Here is a 22,657-nt window from a genome sequence, read left to right on the forward strand (position 1 = left end):
AGCCATGACAAATCCTTGTGAGAGTGTGTACATTTTGATCAAAAACCAACTGAAAAATTAATTCAATACTTTTGATTAAAATAAAATTTAAAATAAATTTATAATTTTTATCAATTCAAGCAAACAAAGGTCAGCTCATTCCTCTGTTGTATTATCGAGTCTAGACAATGCCTTTGAATCATTGATGGGTTTATGCGAGCTATTAAATAGCAATCATGGTTATCTCTTTGATATGTAATGGTTTTTAAAAATTATAAGCATGTGTTAATACCATCATTATAATAATCAATACTATTGTATTGTTGAAGATTTATCATTATCAATACCTTATCATAATTTTTCTTATATTCATTCCTCATACAATGTTATAGTTTGCAGATATTTCAGTATGGATTCAACATAAAAGTAGCAACGAACTTTTCATTCTGTTTATTGAAAAAATATTCTCACGTCCGGAAATCTGTTGGTGCTTGTGGGTATCAGGAAGAATTCACAAAGATTTGCCTACATCTGGAATCAATTGTGCAGGTATGAAAAGGTCAGTATATGTATACATTGTATGACTTCTCAATAGGTGGTACGAAATGGGCGGTATATATAAAATTTTATGATTGATTAGGATACTGAATATATTAACTAGTTGCAGGTAGATTTACTGGTGGTAACGATGGTACTTGCTGTGTGCTTTAACTTTGCAGGTACTTTTATTTTAGTAGGATATGGAGCTGGCTTTAACTGTAAGACAAGTGATAATGTATTCCGAGAACTTCATCTACATAGGAAAGTCAATTTTAATGGCCTATAGTAACTGCATGGTAGCCATTTGATAGCAGGTGGTCACAGCTGTCAGAGTTGAGTTTATAACAATAATGGCACGTTCTTCCCGCATGCTTCTAGTCCTCAATGAGTAGTAGAGCAGAATTTTTTAAAGAACTTCGCACCTGTAATTTTTTAGTCGAAACCTTCTGCCACTTGGGAACAAGTGTTTTATAATGTATAGAAAAAATATTTTATGGATGTTATTTTATATTATATTACTTCAACATCTTTTAGTTATCGCTAGTTTTTTTAAGAAGCAAAAAAAAATGTTTGAATATCCTTTCACAAAAGACGACACTTTGGGAATGTCCCACTTATGCCTAGTTATACTTTCCTCAGTTATTTTTACATATTTAACTTGTCCTTTGGAAAAACCTATAATGCCATCAACTAATATTTGATTATGTCCCTTTAATTGCTGCGTTAAGCTCGAAAGATTACTTAGCCAAACATTTTTTTGTTTAGTCACGATTATTAAAATGTATTACAAAGAGAATAATTTAATGCCAATAATAAAAAAATAGGTCTGAGCACACTTTGTCTGTGCTAACACGACGAACTTCCCATTAGTAATTGTTTGTAACAAATTTAAATAGTTGTAATCAATGTTTGTTGAAAACATCCGAATCCATGTGATATACGCATCAGTTAATCAATAAATACAATTTTCAATTATTTATAACAAATTCATATTGTTATAAACAATGCGTAATTGTTAAGAGTCATATTTGGTTGTGAAAAATAATGTCTAGTCAATATCGACTTAATTTTCAAATGAAATTGTTGTTGTTTGGCTTAAAAGTATTTTAGATAGCTAATCTTTTCATTTTTTATTAGTTATTTTGTTATAAAAAAGAACGGCTCTATCGAATTCGTTTAATTTTCTTTCAGATCTTCTTTATAACAATATCTTTCGAATTAATTTTGGTTAAAGTTGATATCTTGATCCGTTCTTAAGATATCGAAAACGAAAAAAATGCTGACGTCCGTACATATATACATACATACATACGTACACACATACATCATTCTAAAAATATGTCAGTATGCTTGCAAATATCTTGAAACGTGAAGATTTAATGAAAATTCAAATTTCACCAATCGACCCAATTACAATAACTTCCTAATGGGAAGTAAAAAAGTTGTTTATTTAAACATGAATTCAAAATTTTTTTTAATACTGAAAACAACGCTTTATCGATTATACTCATTGTTATTATCTGTATAATCATAAACTACTAGTAATCAGATAATTTTATTTAGATAAAAAAGATTTCTTGTCTTATTGGTCTTTTTTATAAAGAATACAGCATTAAATTTATTTAAAGAGCATTGTTATTCATTGAAATATTGATATAAAAATCAATTGAGCAAATTATCGGCTTGTTCGACGAACGATTAAAGTAAACAAAAACTGTATTATTGAAAATAAATTCAACATGTAATCTACTGACATTTTTCTTCAATGCTATTTTTAAAAAGTTGCTTTATGGTATGATAAGTTGAGACTTTTATCATAAATGGATTAATTGATTAGCTCCTAAATTAAACTAATCTTTAAAAAATAATAGGCAAGAGAAAGTCACAGAAAACTAGATGATGAAGGTACTTTTGATTTGTTGGAGTGTAGTCAAATAGCGGAGAAACGCTTTCAAGCGCAACAATTTAATATTAAATCAAGTCGCCTTTACAGATTTATAAGGATTTAATGACAGTTTGAAAGTATACCCTCGATTCGATCGACTGAAGAGAAATTACATTGTTCTCATAGCCATTTTTTTATCCTTCTCATTTGTTCTTTTTCGTTGAAAATAACTGGAAATACTGGAAACGACAAAGAATCGCTATAGATGAACTAGCGGAAGCAGGTGGTTCCAGACACGCACTGACGACTACGACTTCTGCTCTTAAACTTCATCGTATATTTTAGCTACTTCTCGTGAAACTATCATCCCCTCATTTTAAAAATAACTGATAAAAATTATTTATAGCATTTCATTAAAATTTACATCCTTAATTAATTCATTTTTTTCTTCTGTATTTATCATAGTAATAGTATTTTACTGCTAATATTCAACAAAAAGAAGATTAGAAAACAACTCTCGGAAAATTTTCTTGTATGACTAAACGATGGAAATTAATCTTAAAATTCATTTTTAGCTGTACAAATGAATATTTATGGAAAAAGTAATTATTTTTTATTAAATTAATAACCCATGAATAATTTTAAAAAGTTTTTTTTTTCTTCAAATATTTTTCAATTGACTTACAAAATTATTAAATAGAGTTTATTAATTTTTTCAATTATTTTCATGTAAAGGTTAATTATTCTGATGTGACAAAAAAAAAGAAAGTAAAAGAGGAAATAAAAAAAGTTAATTAATCGTGATAAAAATAATATTGCAATATAAAAGAGAACAATACAATAAGTAATTGTTGAAATAACCTCATGAGAAAGGAAGTGATCCCGTAAATCAGACGAAAACATGCATAATTATTTTAAAAAGTGCTTCATTAAACAGACTATAAAGATGATAATTTAAAACAGTTAACATCTTTCTACAGTAAATTAAAATGACAACTGGATTTACTATGCACAGTTCTGTTTTCACCGCAATTCACACGTCTTCTCCATCGGCGTGAAATCTTCTCAAGAGGATTTACTTTATATTATACCACTTTATACTACCAAGTAAAGTCGTGATGCCTGATTACTTTCGCGTCAAGATATACAGGAGTCGTGAGAGAAAGCGTCAAATTTAACGATAAAGTGGATGCTTAAATTTGCTGACGAGGAAAATGTAATCTAATGCAGTTAACGAAGCAAAAGGATTGTTATTTCATATTTATATAAAACTATTTAATAGTTTTATTACACAAATGATCTTAAGAGAAAGAAAAAAAAATAAGTATTTAGAATAAGAATTAATTTTGCGTGAATTTCCGTGTTGAAGGATCATTTTTCATTAAACATTTAGTTCCACTTGTTGATCATATGCCTAACAAGATCATTCAGTTAAGTCAGAAAAGAAAAAAGTATGTATATTTAGTGCGAATTAAGAACACACGCGTAAAATTATCATCATTATTTACACATTTTAGGAATAATCACGAGTCATTGAATTTCACCTAGATTTTTCAACATGCTATTTTTCAATGACCAAATGATTGCGAAAGTGCTATTATTTAAGTTTATATCGTGATCAAAAGCCATTTGATTATGTATTACTGTTGAATGTACTTTCTTGTATTTGAGAATTAATGTCGGTGTCAATTACAGTCAGTTCAAAGAAAAAATTACTTACATTATTATAAAAGTTATAAATAATAAAAACTTTCCTGATACACTATAACAATGATTTTTCTATTGATATCATAATTCTTCTCAACTAGTATGTAATGATAAATAAAAATTAGGATATTTAATCGAAAAATCTTTGAATATAAAATCATCTTCAATAATTAATAATATCACTGTAAATCGTAGTATTGTATTTTAACGCACTTAAAGTGTTTTAAAATGACGTCACCCATTTGATTAACATTATAGTCACTTTTAATGTACTTGGAAGTGTTTAAAAAGTGACTACAATGTTAATCAAATAGGTGATGTCATTATATAACACTTGAAATGCATTAAAATAAAACACTTCCAAATTTGAGATTTGCAGTGATGTTTATTTTTAATGCTTTTATTTAAATACAAATTTTGAGTGATTTAAAATTTTTATTGGAGTAAAAACTTTAATAAAAATTTAATCGAACTGTTCATTATTATTTTTAATAAATAATTGTTTACCAATTGCTGTTACTAAGATAAATTGTTTAATAATATTGTTAGAAATGTAAGCTTTTTCTTTATTCAGCTTTTTTTTCTTTTTAATTTAAGGAAATCATAAAAAATTTATGACGACATGACTTACTTGTTTCAGTCTGATTCTTTCGTTCATGATGATTCTTTGATGGTTTAGATAAACGTTGGAGAGTGGCTTCGAAATCACCGACGACGTCACTCAAGTCCAGGGCCGCTGACGGCTGATTGTTACCTCCAGATCTGATGGTAACATGACCTGACCTCGGTAAGGTCGTTACTCCGTTCGTGACTGCTGCGGGTTCTTGTGATTTTCCCGATATCTCGTGCTCGCTTCCGCTGATTGTTGGACTCACCTGCAATAACATCAGTAAGTTTCATAATTTACTTACAATTAACTTTATGCCATTTTTTAATAACATAAAAATCTTTAATATCATGCAAAAAAATTGAAATTGCAAAATTAATCAAAAAAATTCGTACCAATCCTAGCAATATTTCCATTGACTGACATTGTCGTCGTTTTTCTCGTTTTTTCCTTCTCTCGATACTGTTTTTGTCGGTATTTCCGGCAGCAACGGCTTCACAATATTCCACAAAATCCAAGTCAATATGGTATCCATAAGGACAACACAGACATTTTGATCCTGAATTTGGGGAGCTAGTATTGTAAGCCTGCTTTCCCACTACAATTTATAATCAAAATTAGTTGTCAAAATCAATACTTTTATTAGAAATTTAGCGAGAATGATATTTCAGTAAAAATTTATCAATAAATAATTAAACAAGAATGTAAGAAAACAATTATTAGCAATCATTTAACAAGAGTTGAAGAAGAGAAAATGTTTTTTTGTGTAAATAAGAAATTAGATTAATTTTAAAGACACTGATGATGGAGAGATGTATCTGAATTATTAATTTAATACCACTATAAATATCCAAATTTTCATGAATGTCTGGAAGAAGTCTAGCGATCACTAATGCTACTTCTATACGTCAACTTCATCATAATGCTTAAAATAAACCATCAATTTATTAAAGTGAATACATCTGTTTTTTACTCTAGTGTTTATGACTAAATAAAAAGTCCTTAACACTCAATTAAACTGTCTTTAATACCTAAATTGCTAAAATTATTCACAAATCAATTATTCAATAACTAACTAATTGAAAATCTTCAAACACAACAAGTAAATACTGTGACATTCTTTTGTTACTTCACTTGGAATAATTTTCTTTGTTACATAAAAAATTCTAACAAATTACCAGAATTGTTTCCAACGACTGAAAAAGATTGTTCTTTGTTGAAATTATTCTATTCATCATTAAAAGAGTCATAAAAACAAAATTGACTGATAACATGTCCTTTGTTGCTCGATAAGAATAAAATTAATAGCATGAACGTGGAAAGAATGATTAGAAAAGCTTTATAAGTAAAGAAATCCTGCATTGACAATGAATAATTTCCATAAAGCAATAAATATGTGCATCAATATAAAAAGTGTATTGTTTTGAATTTTCTATGCACATCTTTGGAGGTTAACGACCATCGGGGGTGCGTAATAAAGCAAAATATGCTGTAACCGTTGGCTAGTGTCCAGCTTAAGATGGTATAATAATAATCCACTAGGAAAGTTCGTTAGCCGAGCACGAAGATGTTCGTTTGCGCGTCACGGTTTGCGAGTAACATGCATTTCTTATTACTCTTATTACATCCTTTATTTAATTTTTTTTTACCAGATTTTCCTAATTTATTGCCACTCCATCATCATTCTAGCAGCATTTTTCCCTCTCAAATCCATCCAAGAATATGTAAATCAAAATTAGATCAAAATTAGATTTCACTAATGAATTCTTCAATTCATGTTTCCTGATTGCATTGTTTTCTTTCACAATTATTTATTGTAAATTAAATGAATTTAAATGTAATTATAATACGGTATTTTTGAAGACTGAACAAAAGGAATTGCGTAAATGATTTTATGGTTTAAATATATAAACTGAAATGAGGAAAAAGTTAGTTGAAAATAAAATTAGTTTCAGTCATTCACCGTTTCCGTTGAAAACGCGGGGCGAGGATACGGTCAGCGCCATTTCTTCAGGGTCTCACGCTTCTTCTTTTATCAGTTCATCCCTTGTTTCCTGTAACATTAATTATCCGACATTTATATCATCAACTCAGACCTTTGAAGTTTAAATGTCATTTGTATAACACTTAACGTTGTCAATAAAATCGTCTTTCATCTCATTTTCTTTTAATAATTGAATTATACCAGCAATTACCTCATAATTTCATCTTTAGATGTGTTACTTCAATTACAAGAAAGCTACGTAAATTAATAAACTCTTTGCTCAAGTCTAGAAATTATTTTATCTTATTTCTTATTTTTCTATACTACAATATTAGTAAAAAAGAGTCTGGGCTTAGTTTGTGCCCTGACGACGAACCCATGAATTTAAATCTGTAATTTTTTCATCTTTTAGTTTTTTTGTTTATAAAAAATTACTATTGTTATAAACAATTTAAATTGTTTAATCACATCAAGTTATTTATAACAATATTTTATTGATATTTATTAAATATAATCATCGTAATGACGATTTAATAAATGCAAACTATTTTTAATTGTTCATAACAAATTTAAATTTCTATAAACAATGCATAATCGTTTAGATTTATATGAAGTTATTAATAAACGTATTATGTTGACCTCAGTTTTCAATAATTTTATTCATCTAATGAGTGGAATCTATTTCAAATGTCTTCTTCAAAATTGAGTATACTCAATTTATTTTACTCTCTTTTTTTTATTAAAAACACCTGAACCGAATTCGCTAAAACTTTTTCCAAATCTTCTCTACTATATTATCTTTAAAATGAAATTAGTCCGAAGTCGATATCTCCAGTGGATCTCGAAATATCGAAAACGAAAAAAAATTTAACATACGCACATTTTAAATCTCAAGATTTCATAAACGTGTTAAAATAATACACATATAACGTGTTTAATGTAAAATGTCCACATACCAATTATACATCATTGGTAGACACTTTTTATACATTTCATAGTGTGTTAAAATTTATAGTTTGTTTACGGCATTCAATATTGAAGACGCTTAGCGTGTTAAAAGTGTCTACAAGAATAACGCACTTGGATATGCATCACACTCATGCACATATACACGTACATACATACATACATACATCCATGTTTAAACCTTCTAATATGCTTTCAAATGTTCCAAAACGTAAAAATATAATAAAATTATGAATTTTAACAATCGACCCCATTACAATAACTTCCTAATGGGAAGTTAATAATAACATTTGATAAATAAATAATTTTAATGTAAGTATACTAATATAATTATAATAATTATAATTATTTATATAGAATACTTATTTTCTATCATTAAATAAATGTTTTAATTAAATAAATTTTTTCGAATTGTTTAAACAAAAACAATTATACAAATTTATTATTGAACTTGATAGGATAGTTGAAATTTTTTTAAAGCCACCAACGTTGCAAAAAAGATTCAAAATCTAGCATTTAAGTAAAATAAATCATTAGCAATTTTTCAATGTCTCACGGTTTATTTTTCTACATGAAAAGATATGTAAAATGTAGTTCTAGATGCTTTCAATTAGCTGAAGAACTCGAGCAATTACTCTGAGGGACAATTTTTTAATTGTCAAAAGCATTAAATGTCACACATGTTCCCCCATTTCAAAAGTTGTCCTTCCTACTTCTTATATTACACTTTGGTGTATTTAATCATCATCCTCAACTATACAACCCTCGCAGTATTTTCTACACTATGTCCCGCAGTGTCTAATTTCGTATCCCGGATTTCAGGTCTAATGAAAGTGTTAATTTTTTCTGTAAAAATCAATTCATCAATTGTTTTATATTGTCGAGCATGCATTCTTTAGATTCTTAGTTCAATGGAACAAATCCTGATGAATTTCACACTCGATGAAGAGAAAGTCAGGGTGAAAAATAGTCTGAGTGGAGTAAAATAAATCACTCCTTGATAAAAATGCTTGTAACAAAGTGCAGTGTTTTGTAAGAAGCATAAACATGGTCTAAGAATGAATGTTTCTATCTAGATTAAGCCTTTTTTAAGGTCAACATGAAATAAAAAGGTCAACTTAAACAGATTAAAGATAAGTTGTAATAATTAAAGGGCAATTTAAAAAAAAAAAAAAATTACTCCTAACTCTAAAGCTCTTTTTTGTGTTTGAACAAATAATTTTTCTTTAGCTTAGAGTAACATGCAAAGTTTATGTTTGAATACTTTCCTAATTATATTTAATTTCTTCAGTGCAAATTTTTATGCAAAACAAACTATTAGAGGCTCTAAAAAAGTAGAACTAGTTCATAAAGAATTCATTCCTAAAGAAACTACTTTGTTTCCTTTCATTGTAGTTTACAACAAGTTTTTTAGAAAATTCCAACAGTCGGATAATTAGGAATGTGGTCGGTAATGAGTTACTCCACATTATTCTCAAAACAAAAAAAAAATTATCATTGTTATCTAAAAAAAATATATATATTTCTTCACTTTATAAATGTTATTATTACAAACCAACCCTATGAATAATAACTGTAAAATAATTGAATAATTTATCCCTTCAGAAAAAGTCAATAAATTTATTTTCCCAACAAATAACAACATCATAAATATTTGCATGTGCTAACTATTATGGAGATGTTTATCGGGATCGTTCTCACAATCAGCGGCGAAATTCCCGTGTACAGAAATAAAACAAGAGTCACGTAGTATCTGTATATAACAAATTGAGTAACGGGTTACTGTTAAACACAAGTCTTTAACTAGCTCTCTCATCATCTCAAAACTTATCCCCCGACAAAGTATCCAGTTAGTTACAATCGACTCACGTATATCAGCTCCTTGAACGTGTCACCGTCGTTTATGTCGTCAGAAGAGCGGCTCTATCGAATGGAAAGTAAATACAACGTCGTGACGAACGGAAAACCATGGCCTGGTTCTCTAGGACTTTGTTCTGACAATGAAAAAGACGTCGGCGAGTTTAAAAGCCAAACGAGAGAGTTGGAACTTTTTTTCACGAGTTAGGGTAGACACGAGTTTGCTATTATAAGACTGAGAATATCAATTAGTATGCTGGTCGATGGGATATATCAAGACAACTGAACATAAAGTGATCGTTAGACTTGTAATCACAAGTGTTGCGTATCAATAGATTCAATATTCTTAGGAGGATTGTGATAAGTTGATAAGAATACAGGGAGATAAGTGCGGTTAACAATAAACTCTGCATTATAATCTTTTGGATAAAATATTATTTCATGGATTCATGGATAATGAATCTTTTCTACCTAATTTATATTTAAATATTTTAATTATACTTAAGCTGAGTCACTTAGGAAGTTATTTAATTACTTCGATCAACAGTAATCGCTGATTAAATGATTTATGTTACTGTTTTTATTTTCAATTCAATCCCATTATTTATTCTAATTATTTTTCTGTATTTTTTTCTTCCCATGCTTAAGAGTTATGATGACATTAGAAACTATTAATAAATAAAATAGTCTTTGATTAAATGAAATTGTAGGTTATTTTTTATTTTGCAAAATTATCATGCAATGTTTTTCATCACAATCGACGCATTGGTTTTTTTCTCTATGTGAATATTAAATTAAAAAGAATGACAGAGGAAAATTTGCAAAATATACAAAGAAATACTTTTAGAATTATCATAACAATTCTAATAAAATTAAAAATTTAGCAATAGTTAAATATGTTTTCGGTTTCTTTGATATTTTTTTATCTTACTGAAAAATCATATAATAAAACTATTCTGGTATTTCCTCAATTAATTTTTTAAAAAATTAGAGGAAATAAATTTTCAAAAAATTTCTCAATTTTCATTGAGTAACTTTCTCTATAAAAAGGTCATAATCATGTTTGAATTGAGATCACCTCCAATCGTGAGCACTTAATTGTTTTAATAGATAACTGCTACAAAAATATAAATAATACACCATGAGTCTATTTAAAATAATGATAACAATCATACTAATTTCTGATAAGTAAACATAATTATCTCTTTTTTTTTATTACCTATCTTACATTGTAAGAAAAACTAATAAAATTATTAATCTTCAGAAAAACGTAATAGATAACTCCATTTTTTTCATTCAACATGATTTGATTTACCTGATTTATCAATTACTCACAACAGGATGTTAAAAGTTGACTGAGGTAATCGAATTGTAATTTTCATTTTAAAAAAACTGTCACTAATATTTTTGTTGAACTGGAAAAACAAAAATTATGCTCCAGTTGTTAGTAATTATTTAAAAATAATATAATTGAATCGATAAATAATGGAAGAATGAGCATGAATACTTGAAAATCTAATACTCCATTATTCTGCACAATAGTCTTTTACTTGGAAGTTTTAAAAGCCTTTTAAAACTTCGGGCAACTTTGAAGTTGCTAAAAGCATACAAAACCGTGAAGAACACACGTAAACATTATTTGTGACTAGCATATTAATGTTAATTATCACCTAAAGTAACAAGAACCACCTTAGATAAGTAAATAAAAGATTCAAATTGAACATCAAATATTTTTTTTTCAATTGGTAGTCAAATAAAATTCATTAAATAGTAACCCTTCTCTATCATGGTTTATTATTAACTCCAAATTTACTCTGGAGTTCTAGTCATATAACTATGAAAATGTCCATGGTATATTTAGTTAAAAGAATTCGTCAGTCTTTTTGACACCTCGAAGATCATATTCTTCTTCTTTCGCTCATATGTTTCCTGTGTTTATCTCTATTTCACTCCCATCTTTCTTTCATTCTCAAACTATTCTTGCTTTCTATGATATGTATATGTATATAGGAATGTGACAAAAATATCTAATAAGAAAGAAATATTAAAGATGTTTTTATCGTTTCCGGGTTGGAAAACTTCAAGAGACCCAAAAAATATTTATTGTTGAAAATTAAAGTCTCCACTGCATTTTATATCTTTTCCAATCTTCGGATATTCAATGTGATATTTATAGGATCGAAGGGTTGTCAAATATTAAAGGGGTTTTAAAAAGGTTAAGAGTCAATTTACGAAATCATTTTAGTGAAGACATAAAAATGAAAAAAAAAATATTTGTAAAGAAGGTAAACCATAAGAGTGTGTGAATTTGAAGCTGTAAAAATGAATTACGACTTCTTTTGATTCGCAATTTATTTTTTCTTTGAAATTTCTTTATTTGCTTGGTCCCCTTAAAAAAATAGGCTATATACAAGAATGACGAGTCGGCCCTTTTTCTCACTTGTTCATTTCATTCTCTATTTTTCATCTTTTATTTTTCCTTCTCCTATTTTTGTGCCTCCACGACTCATTAAAATTTCTCTTTTGGCATCACCAACGAGTGCCAAGACTTCTCGACAAGGAAAATATACTGATGTTGAATTTTCCTGCTTCATACTCTTCTCTAGATTATTCTTCTCTATCTACAATTGTTTAGTCTCTGATTTCCATGTTTTCATTCTTTGTGGTAATTTTTATACATGTACTCATTTAGCTTTTAATCCAGCAATGAAAGTGCATGTCAACAAAGAACCGATGATGGTTTTCTTAGAATTCAAAAATAAATACAAAACACTCGATTTAAGGGATTTTAAAATGTGAGATTGAGTATCAGAAAGCAACGAAATGGAACACTAAGAAGTGAATGTCATAATAAAAAGCAATTCATCCACAGTTTTAATAAAAGCTTTACTAAGAATAAGCATCAAGTGAAGTCAATCAACTGTAGAAATTCAGAAAAATAATTTTGGATTAAAATAACTGATAGTTTGATTGAAGAAAATTATTCAATACAAATTGATAGTGAAGTACAACAAATCAAATGGCAAAGTCTTGAAGTGCTATTCTGAAACTTGGTCAGGCAATCTTGTTCAAAACTTGTTTATGAGCTTCAAATAAATCAATGACTTTCAAATATATCTATAGTAGATTTTTTAAATACTATAATTGGAAATTACTTGGATAACTAGAATGATAAATCATGAGCAGCATCAAGTTAATCAATCCCCTGAGTAATCCTATCAAGAATCATCAAGATCCAAAGAGCCAAATTTGACGATCAGACGAGAGTCTGATGATGAACCAGTCTTCAATATTATCAATCAACACTGGAGAATTATTGATCTGACTGAGATGATTGAAATCCTAGAGTGTTGTGAATATTTATTAATAAAATCCATTGTTTTGATGAAGATAAAATAATATTATTGAAAATTATTTGAAAACAGAGTTTTTTAGTGAAAGTTATGAGTTTCAGTTTGCGTCTTTTCCAATCGATAGTTATGAAAATCAATAGTAAAAATGAAATGTTATATAAATGTAAGAAGGTTTACCAAATTACTTTCCAGTTGCTAAATTGTTTATTTAACAAGATAAAAATAGAAACTTGTATTTTCACAATTCAACGACTTAGCTAGTGAACTTTCTAATATACTGAATCTATTTTTTGACAAATGATGATTTATTCAATTCATGACAATTGATAGCAACTGGAGTTGTTTTGACAAATGGTATTTGAATAACTTCTACATTTAATCAACTTCCATCTTTTTGTATTTAAATTTTTAGAGAGATTTGATGTTAATAATTATATTTTTATTACTAATTTCACAATTTAGCAGACAGATTTATTATATGAGTTATGAAGTTTCCTTCATGTTTCTTCATTTCACTTCATCTTGGAAGATCTATTCATTTATGACTAGAAATCGACATTTAATGTAAGTTACATCACACTTAAATTTGATTTTTATTTTTGAATATATTGAATCTAAGTTTATATTTCTAAATAAATATATAACATATCAGAATCTTCAGGATTTTTTTAACTAAAAATTTAGTAAAAGTGTATTTGTTTTTAGCATTCCAATTAAAAATTAAAATTCATGACATGCAATAAAAAAAAAGTAAAAGTACCGGATTGTATCAATTTATCGTGGATTGCAAGTAAATGAGTGGTTCTTTTGATCTATGCATAGGTCTTGAGGATCCTAATTAATATCAATTATTGAGTTATAATCAGTAGTTAAGCCTCAACTAAATTACATAGCTCATAACAATAGCCATTTGCCTTGCTCATCCATGCGATAATGATACACCTGCGATTAATTTTGATGTCGTAATATACAAATGTGTAACTAATGGTAGAATTTAAAGTCGAATAATCAGGAAATTAATCAACTATAACATTACAAAAAAAAAATTAATTATTAATGAAGCGAAAAAAAATAATAGTGCAGAAAATAGCCAATACTGACGGATGTTCTAATGATATAAGTGGTTTTGCTTCTAGAGTAATTGATGAATTAAGTATAAAAGAGGCTAAATGAATGGGAAGCAAAAAAAGTGAATGAACAATTCATGTTACATCACATGTAAAGAAAAGTCGTGCTTGTTTAAAATATTACAATGACACTCGATACCACAAAGCATGTATTCTTCCTCGGCGCTAAGAGAAAAATGCGTGGAGGCAGTGACCTTGTGCTCTAAGAAAGAATGAAGTCCAAGAAAGTCTATAGGTGTTTAAGAATATTCTTTCTCTTCTTATTCCGCTTGAAGTCATAAAAAAGCTAAAAAAAATCCAGCTGGAATAGTTATTGCTCTGAAGAAACTGCCAGGTTTAATTAATTTAATATGCTTATAATAATAACAATAATCACATTCAATCAAACTTTATTATTGAAATTATGATTACATCATGATATTGGATTTAATTATTGAAATAATGGATGGTTTTAAAGAGTTTTGGATAATTTTTAGAGTATATTTTGTAAGGGATTATTTTTAAAATTAGTAATAAATAAATGACGTTGTTGCTATCAGACTATTGTCAACAGCTTTTTCCTTTTCTTAAATTAGTTTTGACGGGTTACCATACATGGATCGAAGTCCCAGTTTTAAGATAAAAGGGCCTTGCCGACTTGGGCGTACTGGGAGTCCATTCTTAAATTGGTGAAGTGTAAAAAATATTTTAAAGCAAAAGAGATCTTTATCTGAAGCCATACTTGATGAATAAATTTTGTTCATTTTTTAAACTAATTGATTAATACAATCTTATATCATATCATTTTTATTAAATCACCAAATTTCACTTTTTTATAAAAAATTATCATTTATTATTATTCCAAAAAAGTTTTTTTCAATGTTGAAATATTTCCACTGAAGATAAAAAAAAGCATATTAATAACTTATTTATGCAATGAACATTCTCTGAAAGCGATTAACTGTAATTAACATTGATTATAAAAATCATCTTTCCTCTAATCTCATGATAATGTATCTAAAAAAACATGATTATTTAAATTTTTACTGAATTATTTAAATCTTAATAATCAGATTATCTTTAAATAAAAATTTAAATTGTAATATATTTTTGGAGTAAATAAATCAATAGAAATTATTTCGAATTTTGGATCAAATTCAATAATTTATTTTTAGTACCAATTACATTATTATAGACATCTCGAATTTCAAAGATTTTTCTCACTGGTATAAGTTACTTCACATTGTGAAGGCCCCTGGACTTGGGGCCTGATGCAACGGAGCCTGAAGCCATAAAGTAAAGATGAAGGCGTTTTATTTGTCGCGCGGTAGTACACATAAAACTTTACACATACTCTGAAGCATAAAACGTGTACACGACTTTTTTCTCAAGGTTTCTTATGTCTTGACAGTTACTTAAAACATCAATAATTCATCTTTTTAATTTAAAACATCGTATATTCTATCTCTACATGATTTTATAAATGTTAAATAAGTAATCGACCGTTAATGCAAAAATATTTTAGATAGATAGAAAATCTCAATCAACTATACTTGTGCTTGAATCATATCGTTATTAAACTATATATATATATATAAATATAATTCGAATAGTCCAAGCACCTGTTTATAGATGCATGGTCCATAACTAATAATATAGTTTGGTATAATTTTATCTTGCAATCGTTTTATTTAAATCATTCACGTTTACTTATACATATTATACCGCAAGAAAACTAGAGCTGCCAGGGGGCTTTGAAACTCCTTAATTTTCATGCGTGTAAATTTATACATATTATATATTATAAGTCGTTAAGTAAGGCAAAAAACCGCATTAAACATAACCCACGTATGTCGCCGACCATAAACATGTTTATAAGACAACCGTTAACAAATTTTAATCCTCCACAGTCTTTTTTTTATCGAATCTTTACTTTTTTTTTAATAATTTCGTTAAATTTTATGCAAGAAATTTTTTTATTTATTCCATGAATTGAATCTTGTTACCAAAATTAATCAATCAATATTTTATTGTCTTAATATTTATCAAGAAACTTTATATCTATGAAATGAATTAATTTTATGTTAAAAACGGATTTATAATAATTTACTTTATTGACAAAGTGAACTAGTTTATTTTTTTTGTTTCATTTCCAACAATTTTTTTTATAGTAAATGATGTTGGTGCAATAAAGAAAATATTGTTGATGTTGAATGATGTAAATTTAAGTTGAAATGAGGTAATAATACTAGAGAAAATATCAGCTAAAAAAAAAAATAATTTAATAAATTCCCTAATCAGCTGAAATTCGTCATCATTCGATAAGAACATAAATTTGCATACTTAAATATGGTAAGTTATTCTATCAACGAACTAATGGATTAAATATCAAAGTAAAAAATTCATTTAAAAAATTACTTTTTTTTCTAATTCAATTTTCAGATTTACTTAGTTGAAAAGATTAATGACAGCTATTTGACATAATAAAGACAGATATAGAATTCGATTTCATATATAAAAATAAATAACAACAAATATATTTTACTAAAAGTTTAAGAAAAATTTGTATTTCTTTCTTATTTGGAGACAAAAAAGTGATACTTTTTGTTGGAAACTTTTTATGTCCAGCTCAGTTACTTTAAAAAACTTCAACAGTTAATTTCTAAATGACAGTGATAGAACCTTTTGTTCTGATTCATTTAAAACGATCAGCACAAGAAATTCTCAGTTATTAGCACTAAAGTGTTAATTAAAGGATTCAGAAGAACACTGTAATATATGAAAAGGAAATACATGTTTGTGCAAAAACCAATATAAAAGAGGGCAAAGAAAGTAAATCTTGTTTTCTTATTGAAATAAGTGGAATCAGAAAACAGCAAATATAATTTCCACAATTATTTCATTCTAAGGAGTTTGAATTATAAAATAAATAATTATTTGGTGTAAAAGTCATACTCTCAATTATAGTAAAAAGTATAGAACCTTTAAAAGACAGATATCTGGATTGATATCAGGTCATCATAAAGTTTATATAAAAAAGTCTACCACAGACCTGATGCATAATGATTTAAAGAGGTATATCTTCTTAATCGCAATTTTAATGCATCAGTCGAATAATTTAATCATCTAGCTCTACTTCGAGTCCTAAAGTCTAGATGTTATATGTCAGGATTCATTTGCAAAATATAAGCTTTAGGAGTTATACGTATGCATGCTCTTGATCAAGATATGGAAGATGTAACTTTTAAAAGTTGGATGGACCAAAGTGTATGAAGACTAAATTCTTCAAAGAAGACATGAACACCAAAAACTGTCTTTCTGGTTACATTCGAAAAATATAAATGACTTATACAGATCATGGGCCTTCATTTATCTAGCTTATCCAACAAAAGCTATCTTAAAAAGTTCAATTTGAATACTGTATCAATTAATTGATTTAAAATATTTCTTTTTCGATCTCTCAATAATAATGAGATATGATAATTATTTCTTGTGAAATATTGAAGGTAATATGTAACGTCAATGAAGTATAGCAGTCCGGAAACTCCTACGTCCACCCTCTCCTTTCTTTTTCTTTTCTCGAGGACTCTCCTCACTCCGTGTATGGGAAAACGTGCTAAAAACCAGTTCGACGCTCACCGAAACGGCCAGTTATTATGTACCAGCCAAGTAAAGGCGAGAAAGAGAGAGAGAGAGAGTTTCTCTGCTTGCAGACTTATGGGAATAGTTGGAGAAAAAGATTAACAACAGAACTTATGAATGAATGTTAATTCAGTTCTATTGTTCATCAAGTTTTTCTTTTAATGTATTTTTACTCCACTACGTACTATGATTAATCGTTGTAATTATCAATTTCCATGGAAAGAACAGAAATAAACATCTATTGTAGATATGTGTATGTACGATTTGCTTACTTAATCAATTCCAAATGATCAAGTTCATTCATCGATAAAAACAAAATGAATTGACTCTTTCTCTATCTCTCGAATAATTTTATTTATTAAACCGCATTACATCACGTTCTTTGATTTATTGACTATGTGCATAGCCTAAAGATTGAATAAACCGTGCTATTATTTATTTATATCAACGCAAAGAGAGTTCTAGATTCTAAAAACTGCTTATTGGGCTGAGGAAATGATCAAGTTATTGTTAATTAACGTATTCAATCATTTCTGTGATAATTGTGATATTTTATTCATTACTAATTACAAAGTATTGAGTAAGTTGGTCTTAAAAAGATGCATTAATTATTTCTATTCTATAAAATTTATTGCAATAAATATTAATCATTATATTAATGATTATTCCATTAAAAATTTCGAGTAATTAACTATTTAATATTTTTAATAAAGTGAACAAACCTTTGATGCGTTCTCATCATATTAAAAAAATCAGTGTTACGTTTTGAAATTTCGAAACAAATCTCTAAACACAGCAAGAAACTATTAAGAATTAAATAAACGTTCTTGCTTATAGTGACATTTTTTCACTTAGTTGTTAACCTATTTTTTTAATCTAATAACTCAAAGTGTGTTGTTCTTAAAAAAACATTTTGAACAAATGTTTAGGTAAAACTAAAATAATATTAACTATTGCACAACTAAAACATTTAAAATTCGTCAAGCTAATCATATTATTTTATTTCAGTTAAAAATAGCCAATATATTTCTTCTTCCTGAAAGACATTCATCGGCTCTGATCAAAGCTTTGTAAACTATAAATAAATCTTTTTTTCAAAGAATAATAATACCTTATATCATATTCTCTTTTGATAAGACAAGATTGATTAAATTAATTCATGCAATATTCAATAGCTAATGAATTAATAAATATCTGATACAGGTGATAATATTTGCAATATTGTAGACGGTGAAGCATCACGTCTTTTGATAGACTATGCACGTGTAACTGAAAGATGGATAGTGATAAGAGTGGTTTATATAATAAAGAGAACTAATTAAAAATAAAATTGCAGCTGCAACAAAAACTATGCTTCCAAAATTGACTGTTGTTATTAGGAAACCATGAATCGTGACTGACGAACAATCAGCAAAAATAATATTTAAATAAATAATCTAAATGTTTATTCAACGAAGTCTAATCTTTCAAACTATCAACAAAATCTTGAAGGCCACGAAAATATGATTAAAAAAAATGATAGAATAATGATGAATCTTTCATCATTGAATTATTATAAATTGCTAGGAGTATTTTTTTAACAACTCTGCACTAGATGATTTTCCTGATTGGTCGTGATTATCCAGAAGGAGACACGTGATAGAAAAATTGCATGCACTTAAGATGAAAAATATAAAGCAATTTTCCTAGTGATTTAAGTATGCTCTGAATCATTACCATTTTTCATGAAGTAAAAATATGCTTTGAAGGCAAGAAAAAATATTCATTGCCATGAAGTGAACGTTAACGTCATCACGATCAGTATAGTAAACGTAATATACTTGCTACGTAGATACAACGTGAAAAACATTGAGTTCATCAAAGTCTCACAGCTGGAATCTAGACACATTACCAGAAATGGCAAGTAGGTAAAGAGCGATTCGTTGAAATCAAACAGGAGTCGACGACCGTGTCAAGTGTGAACCAACTTATGCAATAAAACTGTTGGCAGAAAAAAAAATAAAAAAGAAAATAAATGTACAGTTGGGTAATTTAATTAGTAATTTTATTGCAAACTCTTCATAAGTAGTTTAAAAGTAAAATAACGTAAAAGTGCAACGACTCTTCAGAATCCAGTTCTTTAAAAGATATTAAGAAAGTGGCAAATTTGAAGTAATATAATTGCCCAGGTGCATTTAAGTCATTTTAAATCATTCTCTGAATGTTAATCATCAATGAATTACGCAAATACGACCGTGAATCGACGTAAATTAAAAAAAAACCGCTCAGGGATTCTTGTGAACCTAACTTACCTCCTACGTCACTAACTAATATTGTGGATAACAATTATAGATTCATAGAAAATAATCAACATTCCACCATGGCCTAGTAATTTTTATTACTAAAGAATACTCGCATAAATAATTAATTATGATGATAATGAAGAAATGAACATAATTACTGATGATTATTTCATATTAAATAATTTTAATTGATGAAAGTGTCATATGTAATAAGAAAAATTAAATTTATTGAGATATATATTTTTATTTTGAATGAGGTAATTGAATCAGATATCTTTTTTTTAAGATATAAAATATACTATTTATGTAAAATATTAATGATTATTACTTAATTTCATTGATTCATTTAAATGAATATTAAGTGAATGGACTTTTGACAATAATCGTTTAAGGCTATTCAATAGTTGTTTCCTGTATCAATTACATTAAAAAATGCTAATGAAGAAAGGAGAAAGTGAAACGTGACATTTATTTTCTGCAAAAAATTAACTTGAGCCCTGCAGTCGATTTCATTTTTTATTTGTTACACTTTTTCGATATTCATTTTATTGGAATTTATGTCCATGAACAGTGTACTCTCATCAATATGACAAAAGAAAATGAAGTGTTATGTGTAAGGATTATGAGAAACTCATAATTTATATTCATAATGAAGTAATGGCTTTTATATTTATTTATAAATACGTGAAAGAATATGAAAGAAATCTTGAAAAAAAATTCTAAAAAAAGGACAAATTTTCTTGAGACAAATTTAGGCTGTGACATGGAAGATAAATGATCTTTTGAAGCTTTTAGATAAGAAGTTGATTTTTTCTTATAAAAATAACTGGCTTACACAATTTTTAATGAACTTGAAAAATTGATGACATTTTTTTAATTAATAGAATTGAAGATTGTTTCTCTATCTACTGATTATTCCAAGTTTCTAGGAATATTATAAAAAATGTTGTAAATTTATTTAAATTTCCAATTAAGAGATGAAAAAATATCAATGTCATTAAAATGTTACCAACATTGATAGCTTCATTAATACATGACGAAAAAAAAAAAAATAATTTAAATTATAAAATTTTAATTAGAAAATAAAGAATTAATTTAAAAGGTATAACGGTAGTATTTAAGAATGTTAAATAGAAGTCTTTAGAAAAATAATTTCCAATCATAAAAACCAAAAAAAAAAAAAACGTGATTTTCAGCCAATCTTTTACATTATATACATTTCTTAGAAAATATTTGTGTGTCAAAATCATAAATTTAATGATCCACATTATGCATCAGCTTGAACTTATTGTTGTTGGAATGATTCGTGACCTGAATCTAAAAAGTATATTCAAAAATAACAATGCTTCGTGGTTTACAATCATCTTCTTAAAAGATTTTCGAGAAAAGGTGTTTCAGGATAATGACTCCTGATCTAATTCTGATTATCTCAATTGTTAAAAATTGAAAAAAGGCTGAAATGTATTTTAAATCAGGCATAATTAAATCCTGGAAATGGTAGTAACGAATTCTAATGAAATCTCGCAGCTATCTGACAAGCTTCAAAAGAACCACATGTAGAGAATTTTCAAGTGCAGATGTGCAAGGTCTTTATCCGGCACGTGTTGGACTAATTTCTATCAGAATATTCAAGACTCTTAATTACAATAAAGATTTTAAATTTAAAAAAAAGGCTGATAAAAGAGAGTCTTCAGATAAATGACTTTCTCCTTACCATTATCTAAAATGAGTTTAAAAAGTTTCAAGTGGATTGATGCAGTGATTTTCCAAGTATTTCAGTCACCATCTTTATTCTAAAAGCGTAATAAAAGCTTGACTTTAGAAGATAATAGTTTTATTGCATTTTTACATTTAAATGCATTCTGTAAAATAGAAAAACAATGAATCTTTTTTAAGAAATACATGAAAATGCTAAAGAAATATTTTGATCATTCGTAAATTGTTACAAATATTTATGAAATAATAATAAATCCTATTCTAGTGCTTTTTATGACTCATAAAAAATAAAGATGGAATGCTAGGATTAAAATTACTCTTTGAGTCCAATAATTATTTATTATGTAATTGAAAAATGTTATTTTATTAATAATTGTAGAAAATGAAAATAAGCGTTGACAATTACGGTTATTTCATGACAATAATGTAACTCTTTTTAAAAATTTAACAAACAATTGAATTTAATTATTTGAATGAAGTAAACAAACGTGATATATTCTCATAATTATTTAAAAAATGAATTTAAAATAAAAATATTGCATTCCGTGTTAAATAAACCTATTAAGCTTCTAGAAGTAATATCAAATGAATTTATTAATAAAATAATAGCTAAGTAATTTATCGAACATATCCAGCATAACAAAGAGCCGTTAATTATTGCTTTATCGTTCACAAAACATTCATTAAGCAAATACGATATAAAGTACTTAAATGTTATTTAAAGTGAAATGGACATGTATAATTCTAGATCTATAAATTATTAAATCCCAGGTGCGTTCTGAATTATTGGAATATCTCTTGATATCGAGCTCGTGCACACTGCACTTTATTTAACATTCACTACCGGCTTTTGTTAAAAGCTAAGAAAATGTTCTTGGCATGTTAAAAAGTTGTGTAATGTATAAGTAAAGGACGCACGTGCGGAGATAAAGCGATTTGCAAAGGCCGGTATGGATAATCCGGAGAAGGACGAACTTGTGGAGAGAAATACGAGAATTAACTTGAACTAAAAAAGAGAATGAAATGAAAAGAA

At 27.5% G+C, this 22,657-nt stretch overlaps 1 protein-coding gene across 2 annotated transcripts in view; it reads right to left on the bottom strand.

Annotated features, from left to right (window-relative positions):
• Window positions 1-22,657, bottom strand: part of Kank (kank) — a 38,449-nt gene that overhangs the window by 13,003 nt on the left and 2,789 nt on the right. Inside the window, exons 1-4 of one of the 2 annotated variants that reach the window (XM_035083542.1) lie at window positions 9,538-9,789; window positions 6,682-6,772; window positions 5,114-5,316; window positions 4,743-4,986 (exon numbers count right to left, since the gene is read on the bottom strand). In XM_035083542.1, coding sequence (XP_034939433.1) covers window positions 4,743-4,986; window positions 5,114-5,316; window positions 6,682-6,724 — 490 coding nt within the window. In that variant the 5' untranslated portion in view covers window positions 6,725-6,772; window positions 9,538-9,789. Of the gene's footprint in view, window positions 1-4,742; window positions 4,987-5,113; window positions 5,317-6,681; window positions 6,773-9,537; window positions 9,790-22,657 lie in introns of those variants that run through there. The other variant, XM_035083541.1, reaches the window with a different exon arrangement.

The sequence above is a fragment of the Chelonus insularis genome, unplaced genomic scaffold (assembly GCF_013357705.1).
Source record: "Chelonus insularis isolate UGA/USDA-ARS -01 unplaced genomic scaffold, ASM1335770v1 contig_35_pilon, whole genome shotgun sequence".
Taxonomy (NCBI): domain Eukaryota; kingdom Metazoa; phylum Arthropoda; class Insecta; order Hymenoptera; family Braconidae; genus Chelonus; species Chelonus insularis.